General features: G+C 45.4%; 1 protein-coding gene across 4 annotated transcripts in view; it reads left to right on the top strand.

Moving 5' to 3' along the window:
• The window catches only part of LOC310700052 (hyaluronidase-4-like), a 30283-nt gene extending 11999 nt beyond the window's left edge, over positions 1–18284 (top strand). For 2 of the 4 annotated variants that reach the window (XM_083488877.1, XM_083488876.1), the window contains exons 2-5: positions 9217–9319; positions 12954–13962; positions 16008–16097; positions 17236–18284. In XM_083488877.1, the coding sequence (XP_083345003.1) occupies positions 9234–9319; positions 12954–13962; positions 16008–16097; positions 17236–17628 (1578 nt within the window). In that variant the 5' untranslated portion in view covers positions 9217–9233 and the 3' untranslated portion in view covers positions 17629–18284. Of the gene's footprint in view, positions 1–9216; positions 9320–10772; positions 11057–12953; positions 13963–16007; positions 16098–17235 lie in introns of those variants that run through there. The other 2 variants (XM_083488875.1, XM_083488878.1) reach the window with 2 other exon arrangements.
• Positions 18285–21486: the final 3202 nt, after the last annotated feature.

The raw sequence follows: 21486 nt of genomic DNA, 5'->3' as shown, positions 1-21486 counted from the left end.
TAGGCACCACTGCAGGGGAGGGATGCGCCTTTCTTCCTGTTGTGGTGGAGCAAACTATGATTCGCCACTAATGGAGTATAACACCATGGCATGTGCTGGGAATCTCTGGCAGAGCCATTTGACCACTCCTCTCCCTCTATGCTGCGCTGTTCTTTCCCTCCAACCAGATGGCACCTGATGCCTCGGGGGACTGGCAATGGGCTAAGGTAGCCTTTAGTCCAAGCGCCGTTTCTCTGATCCAGACAGCCAGTTGTGAAATATCTGTCCGTTGTTTCCTGTCAGCTTTGCTTCAGTTGCCTACTTGAAATTCGTTGGAAGGTTTGGGCTTGATTCCCACCCTGCACCATTTGGTCCTCCCAGAAATGCTAAGGCATGGAGGCAGTTTTGAAACTGAACTCTGGAAAGACATTCCATTTAAGTAGGTCCCAGGGGTCAGAAAGCAATATAAAAGTGGGGTTGTAGTTAGTTTTCGGTGCCAGTCTGGGACATTTTGCTCCCAGAAGCAGAGGGGTCTTCTCCCTCACCCCCACCCCACCAGGGCCAACACTTTAAAATCTATACCTTGGCTTTCTAGAGCAGATTCAGTAGCCTTTCTTGCTCTTCACCTCTGTTTAGGTGTACCTGAGAAGAGCCCTGCTAAGTCAGACAATCAGTCTGGTCCTGCATCCCGTTTTGCACGGTGGCCAAGCAGATACTACTAGGGATCCCAAATGTAGGGCATGAAGGCGACCTCTCTGGTTACCTAATCCTAACACGTGCCGTAGCTCTGAGAGAATCTACCTCCAGAATATTCCTCCTTTTGGGACCACCCTATGAATGATCTACTGTTTCTGGAGAGGGTAGGGGCAACCTATAAAAGACTGTCTGACACATTCCCAAGACAACCTCATTGCCGTGCATTAGCAGAAGAGCAGCGTAAGCTGGTTTGGGCTCATGAATTCTAGACAAATATTTCCCTTTAAAAAACATACATTCCAATTCTTATCTTAACTGATCCTGGGACTTAGAGTCTCAGACCTGTTGTCAGAGTTGGCCCACATGAGGCAAGGTGAGGCAATCGCCTAGGGTGGCAGGACCCACAGGGACAGCAGATCCTGGTGTAGATCTTTATTCCTGTCTCCGTGGTTTCTGATGTAGAGTTCCACTCACCCCTTCTTCCCTGACAGGGTGTGTGTGTGTGTGTGATTATGTAGTTTGCTTCAGGCTCCAAATGCCTTAGGCCAGGCATTGGTAGATCCCTGAATGTCCGTGGTAGATCACTAGCTCCCCCAAAGAAACTCAAAAAGTTTGCCCTGCACCCCTAAGAAACTGTGCTCAACAACTTTGACCTGAACCCCCAAAAAGGGGGTTCACTGCCAGTTTGAGTAGATCGCAGTCTCTTGGGAGTTGGCCATCCCTGTAATGCCACCCTCTCCAAAGTTTGCAAGTTAAGACGTGCACATCACAGCTGTTTTGGGGTTGTAAAAGGCATCGGAGCAAAGGAAAACCAGGGAGCTACAAAGGGCAAGGCTGCTGCCGTCTGCTCAGAGAGGCTGTGAAGACAGGACAAAAGTGGCTGCCGCTGCCGCTGCCCGCCCGTCCGTCCGTCCGTCCTTTCTCACGGGGTCGAGCGCAGGCGAGCTTTCTGTTTGACTGAATGAGCACACACGGCACTCGAGCACGAGGTTAGCCTGGAGGAGGTGCTCACAATAAACACAGCTGTCCACAGAGCACACAGACATGGGCTGTACCACTTCAGATGCAGGGGAGAGCAGCCACAGGTAGTTCCCCCTCCCTTCCGGGTCTCTTGGTCGAGGGAACCACCTCCTGGGTGTCTCTGAGCACAAAACTGATGTGCAGATGCATCTGGCAGGGATGCAGGCGAGAGGGACTGAGGCACCCTGAGCAGCCTGAGCAAATAGAGGGCTTGGTCCTAGCCAGAGGGGACCCACTGAGGGCGCTGGCTTAGCAGGTGCCCTCATCTTTCAGGTCTGAGCCTGACTCTTAGGAGGCAGACAGAGCACTGGAGGGGCCAGGAGGAGGTGGCTCGGTCCCATGGCTGCAAAACTCTTCAGGTAGGTGCCCCCCCCGCACATATTTTCTTTTGTTTGGCTGAGCAGTTGTTTTTGTATTGTTCTTTGGAAAAGAGGTGGGAAATCCATTAGGGCTGCGCTGGAAATTCACCTGTCAGAGCTAGCAGCCGCCAGAGAGAGCCTCATCCTTAATCCAACCGCTCACATGGACATTGGGGGGTGGGGGAGGTTTGAAGTCATGAGGTGCAAGTTTGCCACAGGCTCTTTAGTCTTCTGAAAGCCTGCCTTTTAAAATCAGAGTGGGTTCCCATTTCTCTTCATTCGTAAAAGTGGCTGATGGAATTGAAGACACAGAAGGGGCTTGGCGAATTAAAGCTTTCTGCTTCTGATGCAAGCAGCAAGGATATCTGAAGCCTTTGGAAAATTGCTGCTTCCTTGCTTTTAAAGTATCTGTACTTTCCCTCTACTCCTATAGTCTAATGTTGGAACATCCAGGAAAGAGAATCTATGTCTCACTTTCTGATCGCATTCTTTCTGTGGCTCGTCCTACTGCTTATTTAATGGGTAATTGTGGTTTGTAGAGCTTCTGGAATTTTATGTGACTTCCTTCCCTTTGAAATGCAATTGTTAAATGACTGAGGTGAAATAGCCTGCCTCTTATTTGCCATGTAATGCATAAGAACGAGAGAGAACAATTCTTACATACACACACACGCCTTACTTGCGTCCTCCTATAAACAATTTGGTAAACAGCTCCAATTTTTAAAAGCAGTTTTAAATGTTTAAAGTGTAGCATTGTTCTGAGTAAATTCCTGTTTTGTAGTGTTAATTTCTCTGCCTTTTACTTCAGAGGGAGACCAGAATCTATGAAAATAAAATACAAACTTCACAGGACCCTCATTTACAGACATGGAGATGCTTAGCATTACTTAAGTGTGTCCCCCCTCACTTTCATGGAATTTATTGCATCCCTTGCTTAAAACATTGATAATTGAATATTTGTTATTTATATTCTTGCAAGCCCAGAAAATGCTGGAAAGGTGTGAATAATAAATAGAATGTGATGGTGGTGAGAGGAGTAAACTGAGAAAGAAAGCAAAATGTTTTCAAAGGCATCAAATGTATCTTGTTTTTTCTTTCTTATTTGCATTGCACCGGTGATCCTGCTCTGTTTGACATGTGTGGTTGCATGAGTCCTTAACCTTTGCTGGATCATGTCCTAATTTATTCTTTAGCAAGCAATTTCAAAGCACTCATCTGGCAGGCAGGATGCTACCCTAGCACAGGGAGGGGGTGTTTTTCTTTTTCTTACAAAGTTTCTTCATAAAGTTTTCATACTGTTCAGATGTTAACATTTTTGCTATAGTCTACACCTGAGAATACTTATTGTTACCTAGTTTCCAGCATATTTTCAGGCACAAATGCAATGTTAATTCTTTTAAAAGGATGGCTGAGGGCAATGTCCGATGAGCTAAGAGCTTTATGGAAAATGGGATCATACGGGAGGCAGTCTTCTGTATCTGTCATAGTCTCTCCAGAAACTCCACCTGGATTTACAGCTTAAAGAATCAATAGCTGCCCCGAGAGCATTGATGCTACCATTCTCTAAAGAGCAACTGATGCTGAACACACACCCTCCTATATATCTCATTATATGGGATCCACTTAACGTCCATCAGAACTAAGTGCCTCAACATGAGGCCCCTGAGGGTCAGTGGACCCACACAGAATTGGCAGGAATAGTTAATGGCCATTGTGGCAGAGCAATTATTATGACAACCTGTAGGTTTGTGTTGTAACTGTAAACTTGGCCCAGGAAGTTAAAGGTAAAGGTAAAGGTACCCCTGCCCGTACGGGCCAGTCGTATCCGACTCTAGGGTTGTGCGCCCATCTCACTTAAGAGGCCGGGGGCCAGCGCTGTCCGGAGACACTTCCGGGTCACGTGGCCAGTGTGACGAAGCTGCTCTGGCGAGCCAACACCAGTGCAGCACACAGAAACGCCGTTTACCTTCCCGCTATAAAGCGGTACCTATTTATCTACTTGCACTTAGGGGTGCTTTCGAACTGCTAGGTGGGCAGGAGCTGGGACCGAAAGACGGGAGCTCACCCCGCCGCGGGGATTCGAACCGCCGACCATACGATCGGCAAGTCCTAGGCGCTGAGGTTTTACCCACAGCGCCACCCGAGTCCCTGGCCCAGGAAGTTACATTAGTACAAAAGGCTGGTTTGCTGCTATGGCACCAGTAACACAACTGCCATTCTATCACAAGGCCTCTTATTTTTCTCACAATAAATTTTCTCATTAATTGAGAAATCCTGGCACAGGCCAGGATTTAGGGATGACTTCACTGTAGACTCCTGCAACAATGGTTTTGGCATAGCCCTATGCACGTTTTGTAGAATAGCAATTTTATAATTAACGATGATTGGCATGGGAACTTTCGCCTCGAGATGGAAGTGCGCATGATGCTGAAACTGTCACTTGAAGGCACATGTTTGTGCAAAACCTTAAAACAGCTGGTGTGGGGGATGCGCCAGGATTGCAGCATGGTGGGCTCCATCCATGACCACCATCTACAGTTCTATGATCCTAGTGAAGGTTCTTCCTCTCCCCCGGGCTGCTGTTAGTCCCAGAAAAGTGTTCCCATGGGCGCCACTTCTGTTACACTGGGAGCAAGTCCTTCTGGCTGCTCTTGTAACTGCACACAGAGAAGGGGAGACGGCTCAGTGGTGGAACATCTGCTTTCTGTGCTGGAGAGCTCCGGTTCAATTCCCATCAACTCCAGATAAAACTTGGGACTCAGCTATACAGCTGCAAATAGGATGTTTTGAATATGTTGTAAAGTGCAATATACAAATGTGACACAAGATGGCGACCGTGAGCTATGCCAAATTCAAAGTATTTTTCAAAACGTGTTGTTTTTTTAAAGCATTTTCACAGCATTTTTTATACGTGTGTAGGTTCCACCTTGGAAGTACAGTGGTACCTCTGGTTATGTACTTAATTCATTCCGGAGGTCTGTTCTTTTTTTTTATAAAAAAAAATATAAAATTTTCAAATTTAACAATAAAAAAACCAAAACAAAAAAACATTCCATTTGAATTATACATCCAATTCTAATCTTTCCACTTTCAGACTTCCTTCAGTCTATCTGAAAATTTTCATGTTATCACAGTTATTCACATTTCTTACATCTATATTGTTTTGGTTTTTTTAAACCAAATTAATCTTAACAATTATTATAAAACAATATTTCTTTCCATTATTATCACAGAGCTTCTTGAAAACCTACAAACGTTAATTGACCATCACATATATTCTTAATATACTCTGTAAATTTATTCCAGTCCTCGGTAAATCTCTGGTCTCGCCAGTTCCGAATTCTCCCCGCTAGCTTGTCTAGTTCTGTGTATTCCATCAACTTCATTCTCCATTCTTCTTTCATCGGGATTTCTTCCTGTTTCCATTTTTGTGCCACCAAAATTCTTGCTGCTGTTACTGCATATAAAAACAACTTCTCATCCTTTTTTTAAATGTCATTTCTTAGTATTCCTAACAGAAAAGTTTCTGGTTTTTTAGCAAAGGTATATTTCAACATTTTTTTCAATTCATTATAAATAATTTCCCAGAAACCTTTCATTTTTTTACATTCCCACCACATATGGTAGAATGTTCCTTCTTTCTCCTGACATTTCCAACATTTATTACTCACTTTATACATCTTTCCAAGTTTTACTGGTGTAACATACCATCTATATAACATTTTCGTAACATTTTCTTTTATTGTAGTACATGCAGTAAATTTCATTCCTTCTTTCCACAATCTTATCCAATCATCAAATTGAATATTATAACCAAAGTCTTTGGCCCACTGAATCATTGCAGCTTTAACCTCTTCATCCTTAGTATGCCACTCAAGTAGTAATTTATACATTTTTGATAAAATTTTAACATCATTATTCACAATTTCTTTTTGAAATCTAGATTTTTCATCTTGAAAACCTCTTTCCAGCATCTCTTTTTTAAACATCGCATTCAGTTGGAAATAGTGTAACCAATCAAACACATATTCTTTAACTTCATCATATGGCTTCAGTTTCCATTTATTTCCTTCTTTTATAATTAAATTCTCATATGTAATCCAACTCCCCGTCATATTGATCTTCTTGACACTCATTACCTCCAGTGGCGACAGCCAAAATGGAGTTTTAAACTCTAATAAAATTTTCTACCTATTCCATACTTCAATCAGCAGACCTTGGAAAATGTGATTTTCAAAACCTTTATGCACTCTTTTTTTCTCATACCATAAATATGCGTGCCAACCAAATCTATTATCATATCCTTCTAAATCCAAAAGTTCTGAATTTTCCAGCTTTATCCATTCTTTCACCCAGCAAAGACATGCAGCCTCAAAATATAACTTTAGATCTGGCAGGGCAAAGCCTCCTCTATCTTTTGCATCCGTTAAAATCTTAAATTTTATTCTAGGCTTCTTGCCCTGCCAGACATATCTTGATAATGCTCTTTGCCATTCTTTAAATATCGTAACACCTTTAATTATTGATATTGATTGAAATAAAAACAACATTTCTGGTAGCACATTCATTTTTATTGTTGCAATTCTTCCCCAAAATGACAACTTCATTCTTCCCCACACTTCCAGGTCCTTCCTAATTTTATTCCAAGCTGGTACATAATTATTTTGAAAAAGATCGATACACTTGGGAGTTAATATAATCCCGAGATATTTAACTTTCTTAACCACTTCCATATCTGTTTGTTGCTGAATTCTTTCTATTATCTCTTGGTCCATATTTTTAACCACTATTTTCGTTTTGCTCTTATTTAATTTGAATCCGGCAACTTGTCCAAATTGCTCTATCTCTTCGAACACTACGCTAATACTTTTAATAGGGTCTTCTATTGTTATAACCAAATCATCAGCGAAGGCTTTTACCTTATATTCATTACAACCAACTGTCACAACTTTTATCAAATCATTACTTCTTAACGCTCTCAACAAGACTTCCAGGACCGATATGAATAACAATGGTGATAAGGGACACCCTTGTCTTGTACCCTTGGTTATAGCAATATCGTCTGTCACATTCCGGAGGTCTGTTCTTAACCTGAAACTGTTCTTAACCTGAGGTAGCACTTTAGCTAATGGGGCCTCCTGCGCCGCCGGAGCACGATTTCTGTTCTCATCCTGAAGCAAAGTTCTTAACCCAAGGTACTATTTCTGGATTAGCGGAGTCTGTAACCTGAAGTGTCTGTAACCCGAAGTACCACTGTACACAAATAATCCTGCTCTTACAAGACAGGGAAAGTACAACTTTGTATTTGAACACCTATGCCCCCCTTTTCTGGTTCTTTCACTTTCCTGTAGCAAAGTCTTATCTTTGCCTTGCAATTACATGGCAGGTGGCTCTCTGCCTCTAGTCTCTTCCATGAGCCATTTCTGCAACAGGAATTGAGTGGTCCAGGAAGAGGTGATGGGCTTGGCAGTGGAGGCATTACCAACCCTTTCCTTTTGGCATGTTTCTGCAGTGGCATTTCAAGCCGCGATGCTGCTTTTAACTCATTTATATTGTCATATTATCATTTAAACCTCTGTTGATTTACAAGTAAATATCACAAATACGTGGCAGTGTGGTTATTGCTGGCTCCCTGGAACGAGCACACCAAGATTGGTCTGTGTTAAATTTTTCCCCTGAATAAAGCCAGGTTATCAAACAAATGCAATTCTGTCTGCCCTCTCCAGTAAAGATCCCAAGAGTAGCATCACAAATCCGTCCCCTCCCCCGAATACCTGCTTACCCGTGTGTCAGGGAACTGCCATCGGAGCCAGAGGGAGAGGGAGGGCTCCAGAGGGATTCCGGAGAGCGTCCCGGGAGGGAGAGAAGCAGCACATCTTCTGGGGAAGGAAATCAGCGTAGCACCAGTGGAGAAGGGGGGCAGATGGGGGAATCGGCGAGGTGGCTCCAAGACTCCTCGCCGCCGGGGACCAGCGGGGAGAGCACGGGTCCTCCGATGCCCACACCCTCCCTGTGCAGAAGGCTTCCGTGCAGGGAAAGTAGGCGGAGACTAGGCGTCAAAGAGCTTCTTTGCTGAAAGAAGTTCAAGAAACGCCCACCGGCGGATTCTGCCAGCGATTGAGACAGCCACGGGCGAGTGGCTGTCCAGACAGAAAGGGTTCACTCAGGCAACCCAGCCAGGTGTGGCGCCGTTTTACGCACGAGCAACCCCTAGAACCATTACACCATGTAAGGCATATGAACATGCATATGTATGCATTGGCACACTAGGGAGCACCATGTTATCCTGTTCATCGCTCTGCCACAAAGTTGCCTGGCATCCTTCCAGCAGCCTTCTCAGAACTTAAGTGAGCTGGCATCTACAGTAGCAAGAGCATGAATTACGAGCAGGAAATCTCCTTAAGCTCTGAGCTCTCTGGGTGGCCTTAGGCATGCCCTCCTCTCAGTCTTCACTTTCAATCTGCGAAATGGGGATAATAATGCCAGCACTTACAGGGGCGCTGTAAGGATTACTGAGATCCATGAGAAGCACTTTGAACATTTCAGGGGGGAAAGCACTATAATTAAATATTAGTGCATTATTAAATAAAATTGGTGCATGGGATGTGAATCACCTATGCTACCCCGGTGAGGAGAAGAAACTAGCTGGCAAGTATTTAAATGCTGTTTTCATGGCTTCCCTGGAGTAGATCCCTCTGGTAGATTTACTCACTGTTTAGGAACACTCCTGAGATGTAAATTATGTCTTGGGAGTCAAGTGGGTGAATTGCTATGCCATTGAGACCGAAGGCTAGGTAGTATTTAATTATAGTTTGTTCTCCATCCCCACTGCTTAGAGAGGAGGGGGGAAGTCTTTCTTCTGGGAACAAACTCCACCCCCTCCCTCCCATACAATCTGCTGCACTGAGAGCTTTGACTCTCCAGAAGGAAATCTTAGCTCTGTATCCAGTGTTGTCATTTAATCTTCCCTGGAGGTCTAGTTAGTGCTTCTGAAGCTTGAGTTCAGATAAAAGCAACTTCTCCTTTACAGCTTGGGGGGGAAAGCTTATTCTGCTCCTGGGTTGCTTGGTGAAAGTGGTGCTGCTGTCCTTAAACAGAGGGCAGCATGGCACACTATGTTGGCACTGCTGCGAGCCTGTGATTTTTGTTGATTTCACTGTAGATCCAGGGGCTGGAGAGATGCTTATAGGATTTATCTGGGAGATCAAAACCACAGGCAGAAGCAGGAAAAAGGAAGGCCCATTTACAGGCACCCTGCTCCCCAAGTTACCCCAAGTAAGGTAATTGGTGGTTTGGCTATTGCTTCTTATTTTCTGGTCATCTTCTCTGAAAAAGCCACTAAACTCACATTATGATTGCTTTTTAGCATTTCCCCTTCTAAATATGCAAATACACCTTCAGGGCCTTTTCAGGTCTGGATGAAAGATCTGCTGGAGATTATGGGAAGAATAAATAGGGAGGAGACAGGAAGAGGAAAAGAAGATTTTGATTTTTCCTTCTAGGCACTATGGCATCATCCTAGACTTTTCATCCTGCCTTTCCTCCTCCTTTACAACAACCCTGTGGAGTAGCACTCAGGGATGATGAAGGGCCACATGGCTAGCTCAGCAGTCCCCCCTGAACAGCAGCATTACCATCACCACTGCCTTTGATTTCTCTGTGCCACCTGCCCAGCCTCCCTCCCTCCGTCCTCTGCCCATGTGCAGAGTTTCAGGCTGGGCACGCTCCGCTGGCTCCTACCCACCCAGAGGCCTCTTTCTAGCCTTCATTCTGGTTGATATTCTGCCCCCGCCCCCCCATCCCTCAATAAGCCTCTGCTTCCCCGCTCTGCAAAAGCTCCCATGGAGGCACTTTGTTCCTCGCCCCGATCTTATAAAATGTTACGAACTTTCTGGCTTTCACGCTGTTTCTGCCCTGCCATGTTATACAAGGTTTTCTGAGAGCTCTGGACATTAGTGGGGTAATGCATTTGACTAAGAAGCTCTTCCCCTCCAGGGAAATACTAGGCTCTAATGCAGGTCAGCAATGATTGAAACTGTAATCATCAGATGTCTGCTCTGTGGCCTATGCAGAATGAGGTTAATGTGACTACTCAGTTCCTGGTGGAATTGGCCTCACTGAGCTGGGGAGCATGAGAAGGGGAGAATGGAATGCTTGCAGTGGTAGGAGGGGGAAGGGAACACCCTGAAGGTGCCAACAACAAACTGGAGCTTCGATTCAGAATGTATATCCATGTTATTTTATAAACCCTAAAGTTGCATCAGGGTTTTGTTTTGTTTTTTGTTTTGAATCAATGGATTAAATTATAAACTGGGCTAGGGAACCTGTGGCCCTCTAGGTTGTATTCCAAAGGTGGTTATTGGACTCAAGCTCCCATCATCCCTGACCACTAGTCATGCTGGCTGGGGCTGATGGGAGCTGGAGTCTTGCCAATGCAGGTTCCCCATCCCTGTTTTAAACAGAGAAAACTGCTAATGACAAAACAGACAAGGCTGTAGTGACACAGCAAAGCGAGGCCACCATTTACCCTTCACTTGGATAAATAGCACTGGGAGCAGATTTGTGACCCTGGAGCCGGATGGCCTCTAAGGAGTAGCAGCAGCACCAGCTCTCCTTCCCTCCCTCATGTATGCTGCAAATTGAATTACTCTGCAAATTAGCTTGAGGGAAACCTCTTGCAGCCATGGCAATTAACAAAAAGGCAGCTTTCCTTTCAGACCTGATTTGGAGAGAATGGAGCCCTTAAAGAGCCACCACGCACCCATTGTCCGGAGCTTGCCACCAGTTGTCCTTTTCCTACCCAGTCTGCTTTTGACCCCTGGCCCTGGGATGTCAGACAAAAAACAAGGGAAGGGGCAAGGTTTCATTTGTGCTTTTTGCAGCTGGAGTCTTCAGAGGCTCTGTGATGCTCACAAGCAAAAGGAAGAACTTTCTGACAACAAGAGCTGTTTGACAGTGGAACAGACTCCCACAAGGGGTGGTCAGGCTCTCCTTCCTTGGAGGTTTGCATTCACTGCCTTCCAGCTCTACAGTTCTATGATGGTAACGTGGCTGTCGGATAAAAACATTTATGATGAAGAAGGCTTTACATATATAGCACTAGTTAGTGAGGCAGGAGGCAGGGTGGCCAACAGTAGGCTGAGCAAACTCATTCTAATTTTGCCCCATCCCAGTGTGGTGCAGTGGTTAGGAGTGATAGACTCATAATCTGGGGAACTGGGTTCACGTCTCCGCTCCTCCACATGCAGCTGCTGGGTGACCTTGGGCCAGTCACACTTCTCTGAAGTCTCTCAGCCCCACTCACCTCACAGAGTGTTTGTTGTGGGGGAGGAAGGGAAAGGAGATTGTTAGCCACTTTGAGACTCTTTCGGGTAGTGATAAAGCGGGATATCAAATCCAAACTCTTCATCTTCTGTCTGGGTTCTAAGAACAAGGAGGTTGCTGGCAGCCAGTGTCAACCACTAGACTGTTTGCAAATAAGGAGGCAGGCAGGCAGGCAGTGGCTAAGCATGGTGGGGCAGTGCCTGACTTGCCCTAACGGATCAGCCTTGGGATGACTGGGGAGCAGTCACACTCTGTGCAGTGTTAGAAACTCAGTTGCGCCAAATGGCACCTTAAACTTAGGTTGCGGTTGTCTGTTTGCCAGGGGGTTGGACTCTATATGACCCTCCCAATGCTACAGTTCTATGATTCTGTGATCTCAACTACTCTGCTTGACTGTAGCTTGCTCTTACAACAGTTCATTTGTCCCAGTATGCAAGAAGGAGAAAGACACACACAGGGGAAATGGAAATAGTATTAACTGTGGGCTAAGGCAGAAGTTTTTAAACTGTGATCTGAGTTCCATTTGGGTGACCTGTGGAAAGGCTGCAACGCAGTCAAATATATCTGCACTCAGCCCTGCACTGACTTTCCTTGATGGGATGATGGAGGACTAAGATGCCAAGCAAAGGGTTCATGATTTGCACAGAAGAACAAGATGCTTGTCTTTAGCTGCACACAAGTTAGCTGGCTTGATGGAGATGTCAATTGCCAACGTGGTGTCCAGAAATCTCCACATAGATTTCTGCAATTGGGCCTGCAATTGTGGGGGAATTAAACACCTGGGGCGTTTGACCCTTTAATCACTTTGCGTTCCCAAAAACTATCCAAGACACACTCTTTTAAAGTTTAAACAACGTACAGTGGCACCTCGGGTTAAGTACTTAATTCATTCCAGAGGAGAGGTCCATTCTTAACCTGAAACTGTTCTTAACCTGAAGCACCACTTTAGCTAATAGGGCCTCCTGCTGCTGCCACGCCGCCGGAGCCCGATTTCTGTTCTTATCCTGAAGCAAAGTTCTTAACCTGAAGCACTATTTCTGGGTTAGCGGAGTCTGTAACCTGAAGCGTATGTAACCTGAAGCGTATGTAACCTGAGGTACCACTGTATAACTTTTACTTAATGTACTTGCAACTTGCAAACTAAGATATACAACACAGGTAGGTGTTAACTTACATTGCTAATACATCTTACATATCTAAGATAAATACTGTTACAGACTAACTCTGAGACAGTCAGCAGCACAACAGTTTAGCTGCTCTCACATGAAAGACTAACTGCCATAACTGTACCAACTGAAATAACTGCCTCGGGGTGTGTGACAGTACAGAATTCTATAGCCCTTGTGAGCATTAACCCATTTACTTAGCATTTTGGGTGCTTCCATCCCACAAATTGGACCCGCGGCAGTAGCAAAATGCGCCTGGGGATTTCCGAACATTGCTGCACGGGGAAACTGATTTGTTAGCTGTTAACCAAAGTTCCAAATTGGAATACGGTTCGGTTTGTTTTACAACACCTGGCCAGTAAGCACCATGCTCATGTAACTCTTGACGGGCCTCTTTTTTTTCCTGCAGCACTGCATGCGACGCAGCGCCCTCGTGCTCAGCTGGGCCACCCGTGTGGGCGTCCACACCCTTGAGGCTGTGCCAGCCCTTCAGGCGCCATGCCCTCCTGCTGCTCCTGCTCTTGTTCCCAGACCTGCCTGTGGCGTCTCCCAACCTGAAGCCGTCCTTGCCTCCCATTGTCAAGGAGAGCCCCTTTCTGGTGGCCTGGAATGCGCCAACTGCCCGGTGCTCGGCTGCCTACGGGGTGCCCCTCCGCTTGGACTCCTACAGCATCCTGGCGAATGCCCAGGAAGCCTTTGTGGGTGACAACGTCACAATCTTCTACTACGACCAGCTGGGCTTGTATCCCTACTACTTGAACACAACGGTGCCGCCCACTGCCGTCAACGGCGGCTGCCCTCAGAACGCCAGCCTAACAAGGCACTTGGAACAGATGGAGAGCGACCTGGCGGCAGCCATGCCCTCCAGCTCCTTTGCGGGCCTCTCTGTGATAGACTGGGAGAACTGGAGGCCCCAGTGGGTCCGGAACTGGGACAAGAAAAACGTCTATCGGAATATGTCTGTTCAGCTCGTCAGGCAAAAGAATCGCCATTTGTCGGACGCCCAGGCCGAAGTGCAGGCTAAGTGGGAATTTGAGACGGCCGCCCAGGAATTCATGTCTAAGACCCTGCAGCTGGCCCGCTCTCTCCGCCCCCAGGGCTGGTGGGGCTACTACCTCTTCCCAGAGTGCTACAACTACCACTATTTGGATAGTTTTGAGAACTTCACAGGGCACTGCCCTCCGCTGGAAGTGCAGCGCAACAACGAGCTGTTCTGGCTCTGGGAGAACAGCAGAGCCCTCTACCCTTCCATCTACATGGAGGAGGCACTGAGGACCTCTCCACAAGGGAAGAGATTTGTGTGGGCCAAAGTGGGGGAAGCCCTGAGAGTGGCGGAGCTGCCTTCTGTTCAACATTCCCTCCCTGTCTTTGTGTATGCCAGGCCGTTCTACACCTACACACTGAAGGAGTTGTCTCAGGTAGGATATTTGCCCTCTTCCCCACCCTTGCTCCTGCACTGCACACTGTGTGTGTGTGTGTAGTGTCCATGCTTTGAGGCCCAGTAGATTTACTGCTCAGCAAGGTTACTAACACGTCTGAGTCTTAGTTAGAGCTCTAGATCAATGGTAGCCAGTGAAGGAAGGAGCCTTGTGGCAAAGAGGAATGGAAAAGAGATAAGGTGTTAGTTGATTTCTGAGTTTATCTCAGGACTGTGTGAGTTGCCACCAACTTCACTCCTGGCCATGGTGATGCAACCAAATAGAGGGTGAGAGGGCTATTGGAAGAGACCTATTTTGTTTGCATTAAAGCACAATATTTATTGCAAACATTTCAATACCCTCTTCATCTAAAGTGACTCCACGATGAATGGCATCCTTTTTTTTAATGTAACTATTACAAGGGGTTGGAAGAGATGACACTTCCAATACACACACACACACACACACACACACACACACACACACACACACATTATTCCTTCAGCATGTGAACATCCCTTCTCAACATACGCTATTAAATCTGATACACATGGCACTAATGTTGAACATTTAATACCTGCACTCAGATTTCCCAACACTTTACTGGCCATGCTTGCCGTGGTTTTCTTCCCCTCAAAACTACATGCCAATTAAGTGTGTCTGCGTGAGCAATTCTCATATACTCAATTCTCATACTCCTGCCCTGTGGCAGGAGTAGAGATCCATTAGGAATCTTGATTTTCTATGGTGGTGTAATACTCAGTCATAAAAATGTTTAAAATGTGTGTGTGTGTGTGTGTGTGTGCTGTGTTGGGAAATGTTATTCCATCTCTCTTCAGTTCCATCTCTCTTCCATCTCTCTGGAAATTTTACTGTTTCACAAAAACCGCTTCTGTTGCACAGAAAGCGAAATGGATTAGGTTTATGGTTTGACAATAAACTTACTCCTACTCATGCTCCATGAACACACACACACACACACACACACACACACACACACACAGTCTTCCCTTACACTGTGCAGTGTCATTTGCATCAAGTGAGACTGATATTCCTGTCTAGCCATTCGAGCATCAGCAGTGGCCTCATTGGGCTGTATACAATGGTGCCATTCTGCTCATGCAACAGGCTTCTGTTTGCTCAATCGAACTTCCTTCTCCTTTCCTCTGCAGCCCCCGTGCACCCTCAAAATCCACCCAAAGGACCTTCCAGAGCATTTTTTGGGGGAGGGGCACGTGCAGGGAGAGGATAGGATATCCTATTGCGTTGAGCAGAGTCCCATTATTGCAGCACGGGACACAATCCACAGCTTGGGTGTTTGTTCTTGACTACAGCAGGACTAGAGGATATCCAAACTGTGAGCAAATGTCAGATTCCTGACGGTCTTTGCTTTTAATTCAAAAGGAGATGCGATCCAGAAGTTGCCAGCAACTCGCTTATCCATGGGGGTAGTACCAAAGAGAAGGCAGCAGTGGAACGTGGTGCCCTTGCTAAAGCTTTAGTTAATAGCTGGGAATTGCTACCAATACTCTTGGCCATTCTTCCCCAGCCCTTGCTGCCTCTACTGACCACTTCTGAAAAACAGGCATTAGAGGGCTTGATTTCATACAAGTAGTGTGTGAATTGCCTGTAAGCTTGTAGCCCTCATGGTTGAACAAAGAGAAATACTGGTAAATGTCTTGAAGCAGAGTGGCTAACCTGGACCTGGGCCCTCCAGACCTTATTGGATTACAACTCGCATTATACTGACCACTGGCCATGCAGGCTGGAGTTGAAGTCCAACAATATCTAGAAGGCTTTGTCCCAAAGCTTCAGAAATGAGAAGTCAAACAAAAAGAAACCCAGATTCGTAACTGTGATTTATAAACTCACGTAGAAGCTTCCTTTCTCTATAAGCCAACTGACTCAGATTTTTGTATTTATGGGGAACAGTTCTATGAGAAACGTTATACCAAATATATTCTGGTGCTTGACATCCACCAGAAACGGCTTAGGTATTTACCGTAAACTTGCAAATTAATGTGTGCTGGTTTCTGTTGTTCTAGACAGACTTGGTGTACACCATTGGGCAGGCTGCAGCCATGGGGGCTCACGGCATTGTACTCTGGGGAGACGCAGAGTATTCTCGCAACCGGGTAATTTTAATAGCAGCCCTTGAGGCTGCTTTTCTTACTCATTCTTTTCTTTCATCTCTCTTGTTTATTGTTCAGCATCAGGTTGATGGGCAAAGGGAGGAAGCAGAGGTTCCACTTTGTATGCTGGCTACTTAAAAGACTAGCAGAGAGTACCTTGGAGTATTTAAAATGTTCTAACTTCACACACTGCTGCTTATTCTGAAATGTTGAGCTTGTCAGTCTTCTATATGCACATCTGCAGATGCACAAATTCCTTGCATGTTAAAAAAAAATGTCAGGGAGGTTTCTAGACTAGTCTTTTCCTTGACATCCTAGTTCCTGATATGCAAGGGGTATTTAAAAAACAACAACCCTTTTCCTACAGTTTGAAATGCTGCACCCCTGATACAGATTTGCCACTGTCATCAGAACCTTTGGCCTAGGCATTGGTATGCAGCCAGTGTTCAGGTGCTATATTTAAGTTACAGAATGAACTACAAAACCTCTCCTGTCACAGACCTTCCCATGTGATGCTAAGGGAATAATTTTAAGGCAGAATCAACCGCTTTGCAAGGATTTTGTGGCCTTGGTCATGTATACCTGAAGGATCATCTCCACCCGCCCCCATTGTTCAGCCTGGACATTGAGATCCAGCGCTGAGGGCCTTCTGGCGGTTCCCTCATTGCCAGAAGTGAGGTTACAGGGAGCTAGGCAGAGGGCCTTCTCGGTAGTGGCACCTGCCCTGTGGAATGCCGTTCCATCAGACGTAATGGAAATAAGCAACTATCCTACTTTTAAAAGACATCTGAAGGCAGCCCTGTTTAGGGAAGTTTTTAATATTTATTACTGTATTGTTTTTAATATTCGATTGGGAGCCACCCAGAGTGGCTGGGGAAACTCAGACAGATGGGTGGGGTATAAATAATAAATTATTATTATTATTATTATTATTATTATTATTATTATTATTATTTATTATTATTCAATTCCACAGGACCCCAGCCTCAGTTAGGACATTTTAAGCGCTAGTCAAATAGGAATAAACAAGTCCCCAATACAATTAAATTCCAGTATTTTCTAATAGATTTATTTAGTTTTGCATCACAGACTTTCTGGCATTTATAGCTATTAACTCTTGTAATAACTGTTTCCCTCACAGACCAACTGCTTAAAGATTCAGGACTACCTGAATAGCACCTTAGGCCCTTATATTGTCAACGTGACCACGGCGACCAAACTTTGCAGCCAGAAGATCTGCAACAGCCACGGCCGGTGCGTTCGCCGATGGATGGACTCAGACAGCTACTTGCACCTCAGCCCTGACACCTTCCAGATCCAAACAATAGCAGAGGGCAACCAAACCAGAGTGCTGGTGAGGGGGCAATTGAGACGTTGGCAGGAGGACAAAATGAGAGAAGAGTTTGTGTGTCACTGTTACCAGGGCTGGAATGGAGAACGCTGCTCTGCCCGGGGGCGGGGCTTCTGGCTGCGGACAAGTGATTGGTTAATTCTTGGGGTGCTCCTGTCCACACTGTGGGGGTGTTGTTTGTGAGCCATTTGGACCAGTTGTGATACATGTGGATTTTTTGTGTGAAGCCCACAGGGGTGAAGTGAATCCCACGACCCTCTGCATAGTGGTGAGAAGGGAAGACCAAGACAAGCATGGTGTTTGGTGACAAAGGTGTTGTGAAGTGATCTGTGGCTCCCACTGATGTTCCTTCTCCTTGTTGTGTTTCTCTGGAAAAGTGAGCACATATGGATTTTACCCTCCAACAACTTCCATGACCTATGCAGGATTCTATTCTTCCAATACACTGAAGATTTTCTTTTAAAGTTTTGTAACTCTCTTCACCAGCATAGCTGCAGCTTTAATATTCAGCGGTGCATATTTTCCTAAACTGTGACAAGAACAGTAGTTTTCTAATTGTTTTTTTTTAAAGCAAAAGTTAATTCAGTCAGGATCTGATATTTATAACAGTTAAATAATGGCACAGTCACCTTTAACAGAACTGTACTGTATTTAAGCAAATTATTTATACAGAAGAAACATTTCCTACTTGAACCAGATGAGTCCTCCAAATGTGATTGGTACTGTTTAACTGATGTGTGTCTGTCTGTCTGTTTGTATACGTCAAGCTACCTCTCTTATTAAGCGGGGGCAAGATGAAAAAAAACTTTCTAAATTAAATATTTTTCATGTGACACAGATTGACCTAGCATTTCAATATTGTCACCTACTGAAAGCCATAACCACCAAGATCAGTGGCTCTCAGACGTCCCCCTTACCACAAACTCATGGACCGTGTAAAAATAGGGTGCATGGAGGATCTTAACAGACCATAAGAGTAGTCTTTGTTTTCCAACTACGATGGATGCGCCTGTTTTTCTGAGCGAAGTTCTGTAGTCTCAGGTGTCGTGTTTGTCAGCTGTAACCTCAGGTCAAAAGCCTTAATCTCAGTTGCCACAAAGAATAAATCAATTGCAGAGCCAAATAGATACTCTAAACTGTTTGACAACCTGAATGGAGTTTGTGGAGCACCAGATGAGAAACTATGATCTCGACTGGGATGGGCCACCTGCAGACCTAGCCTAATTCCAAAGGCCTTCTGCAAGAGAACCAGGTTAGACTCCTGGTAACAGCGATCTACTTCTCCAGCAGCCAGCTGAGCAGGGAGAAAGGAAGGGTGGAAGAAAAGAAGTGGTTCTTCTCCCCTGCTGGCCTCAGCCCTGGCCACAGCTTCCCTGCTTCCCTGAACAATTACCTGTAAGAGAATGCAGCCCTCAATAGCAAATGTTCCCCATCTTTCCCTTAGGGATAGGGATCATGTAGTCCAGAAACATTTGCAGGGCCACAGCTCTCATGATCCATGGTCATTCACTATGCTGGCTGGGGCTGATGAGAATTGTAGCTCATCAACATCTGTAGCAGAGTTTTCAGGAGCTGCTGCCACCGCCATCGCAATCTCTGTGCATGGTGTTGACTCAAATCTAGAGTCACAGGCACATAGCTCTAGTGTTGCAGGAGAAGCAAGGACACAGCTCCCTTCAGCAGGTCCTCTCCTGGTTTTATCAATTCTCCCCCTGCCCAGGCCCAGCCATTTTTGTCTGTGCTATGCAGCAGGGATGGGAACAGGAACAAACAAAGGGTCATGAAAAGGAGGAGTGAGTGGAAGGATCTTTGCTGCCACCACCTTATCCTTTGCTCCTGGGCTGCTGCTACCTATAGAAAAAGAGGCAGGGGGGTGGGCAGTAAGATGCTCCCCCAAGCATCAGCCGCAAGATTGATCTAGATCAGAAAGTGGAACCTTGTGGCCCTCCAGATGATTAAAAGCTGCAACTTAGATTTACACAATATTTAATCGTCCATTTAAGCCATGATGGGAGAATAGTAACACATGAAAGATGGCCTGGGAAATGCTGAGATAGCAAGCATTCATGTTCATCTCATCGCTAGCGCTTCAGTTTACTTTATTCTTGGTTCGTTATACGCCATGTAATTTTCAGTATTCATTCAGACAACATAAAAAAATTCCTTCCAGTAGCACCTTAAAGACCAACTAAGTTAGTTCTTGGTATGAGCTTTCGTGTGCATGCACACTTCTTCAGATACACTGAAACAGAAGTTAAGGTGCTACTGGAAGGAATTTTTTTATTTTGACTATGGCAGACCAACACGGCTACCTATCTACATTCAGACAACGTTGAAGTAGTTCCTCCGCCTGCCTTAACAAGTCAATCTTTTCTGTCCTATGCTTATGAGATCAAAAAACAAAGGATTAGAGAGGAGGTCCAATCCTAGCTTCCACTTTTAACAGGCATGGGAAGGGGAGGGGCTTTGATCACAATTGCCAGGGAAAGGCAGGTGTTTATTTTCCAACACAAGGCCAAAAAGGTATGTTCATTTCCTTGCTGGCACTGATATACAAACATCATCAAATGAATTATTCTTCCACTTCCTGGATTTTGCAAGAATACATTGGCAAAAGCTGGGAAAGTGGTGGTGGGACCCATTACAAGGCTGGCATTCTGGGACATGGTGTGCGAGTGTAAAACCTGGTCAGGATACAGAAGTTGTGTTTATCCCTGCATTAGAAGACAGCAGACGCCTCACCCCCCCCCCATCCCCCTAGAGAGCATCTGTCCCCTGTAATCATGAAAAATGGTTCCAGGGGCTTATAAACCAAGGATAACCAATTTATGTAATCTAAGGGGCAACATTATTTTCCACAAGATGGAATTAAAATTTGTTATGAGTCCAGGCTGTCTCGTGGATAAAGTCTTCAAGTAACTAGGTCATTACCTACAAGACCCAAAAAGACTGAGAATGGAAGGTTTTGCTAAATACCAATAGGATCAAGATGAAAACATCTGGGGTGTGTGTTGCTTTAAAAAAAAAAAAACAGGCAACCTACCTGTGTCTTCATTAAGTTTCAGAAGCCTCCTTTGCCCAGTCTGTGCTTACAAATAAGTTTGAAGTCCATTCATTTGCAAAGCCACCTTACCTCCTTCCAGTGCTCCAGCTGAACTGATTGATATTCAGAGTTACCTTCAAAAGCAAGCTAAGCAGCACCAAAATCTACCCAGTAGGCAATTATTGCTATCTCCTTTTAAGCACCGAGAGACCCCAGGAGAGAGACTGAGAAAGGGTGGCAATCCCAAATGGAAAACAGAAGCTTCCATAGCTGTGTTGACAGGCAGGAATTCAGCATGTTTCGCATTCCCCATCCTTGGCAAAACCTATTTAATGCCTGGTTATCACCCAGCTGCTGAAGGCATGGAAGCTCTCATGAAAAGAAGGTGGGACCCCCAGTTATAGCCAGAATACAACCAAGGCAAGCAGCATCAATGAAAACAAGAGTCTGAATCAATGGGCAGGAAGACTTGACTGCGCACAAGCCAGCACTTGCTGTATTGTGGAACTGGCAATCACATTCCTTTGGCTCTGGCCCTCCCACAGAGTTGCAGCAAGGTTAACGATTATACACTGCTGGTTAAGTTTAGAGCAATTAGGGTGATCTTACATGCTGGCTACAGACAATATCTCCCTTTTTATGAGGGGGTCTGCATTCCTGCCTTTGCTCCGACTTGTCCCTTGCACATTCCAGAGACACAAACTTGTATTCTTGTTGTCAAGCTGGCTACCGCAAACGCTTAAGGAAAAGGCTTGACTAAATTAGTACAGTGACCTTTATCTATAAACTGAACACATGATTATCGGCTGGGGTTGATTCATAATTTACACACCTGCTTGCCACACACACACTGGGGTTTGCAAGGCTGAACACCAGAAGGGGTGATGGGGAGACATCCATTTCCATACACACAATTAGGGAAGTGGTTGGGAGTCCCAGCCTATTGGCACACAATCATGTCCTGTTCCCCCAACCGATGGGAGATGCATGCTGCTGCT

Source organism: Podarcis liolepis, assembly GCF_965112155.1.
Source record: "Podarcis liolepis genome assembly, chromosome: 2".
Lineage (NCBI taxonomy): Eukaryota > Metazoa > Chordata > Lepidosauria > Squamata > Lacertidae > Podarcis > Podarcis liolepis.
This window is presented reverse-complemented; position numbering and strand designations above follow the sequence as displayed.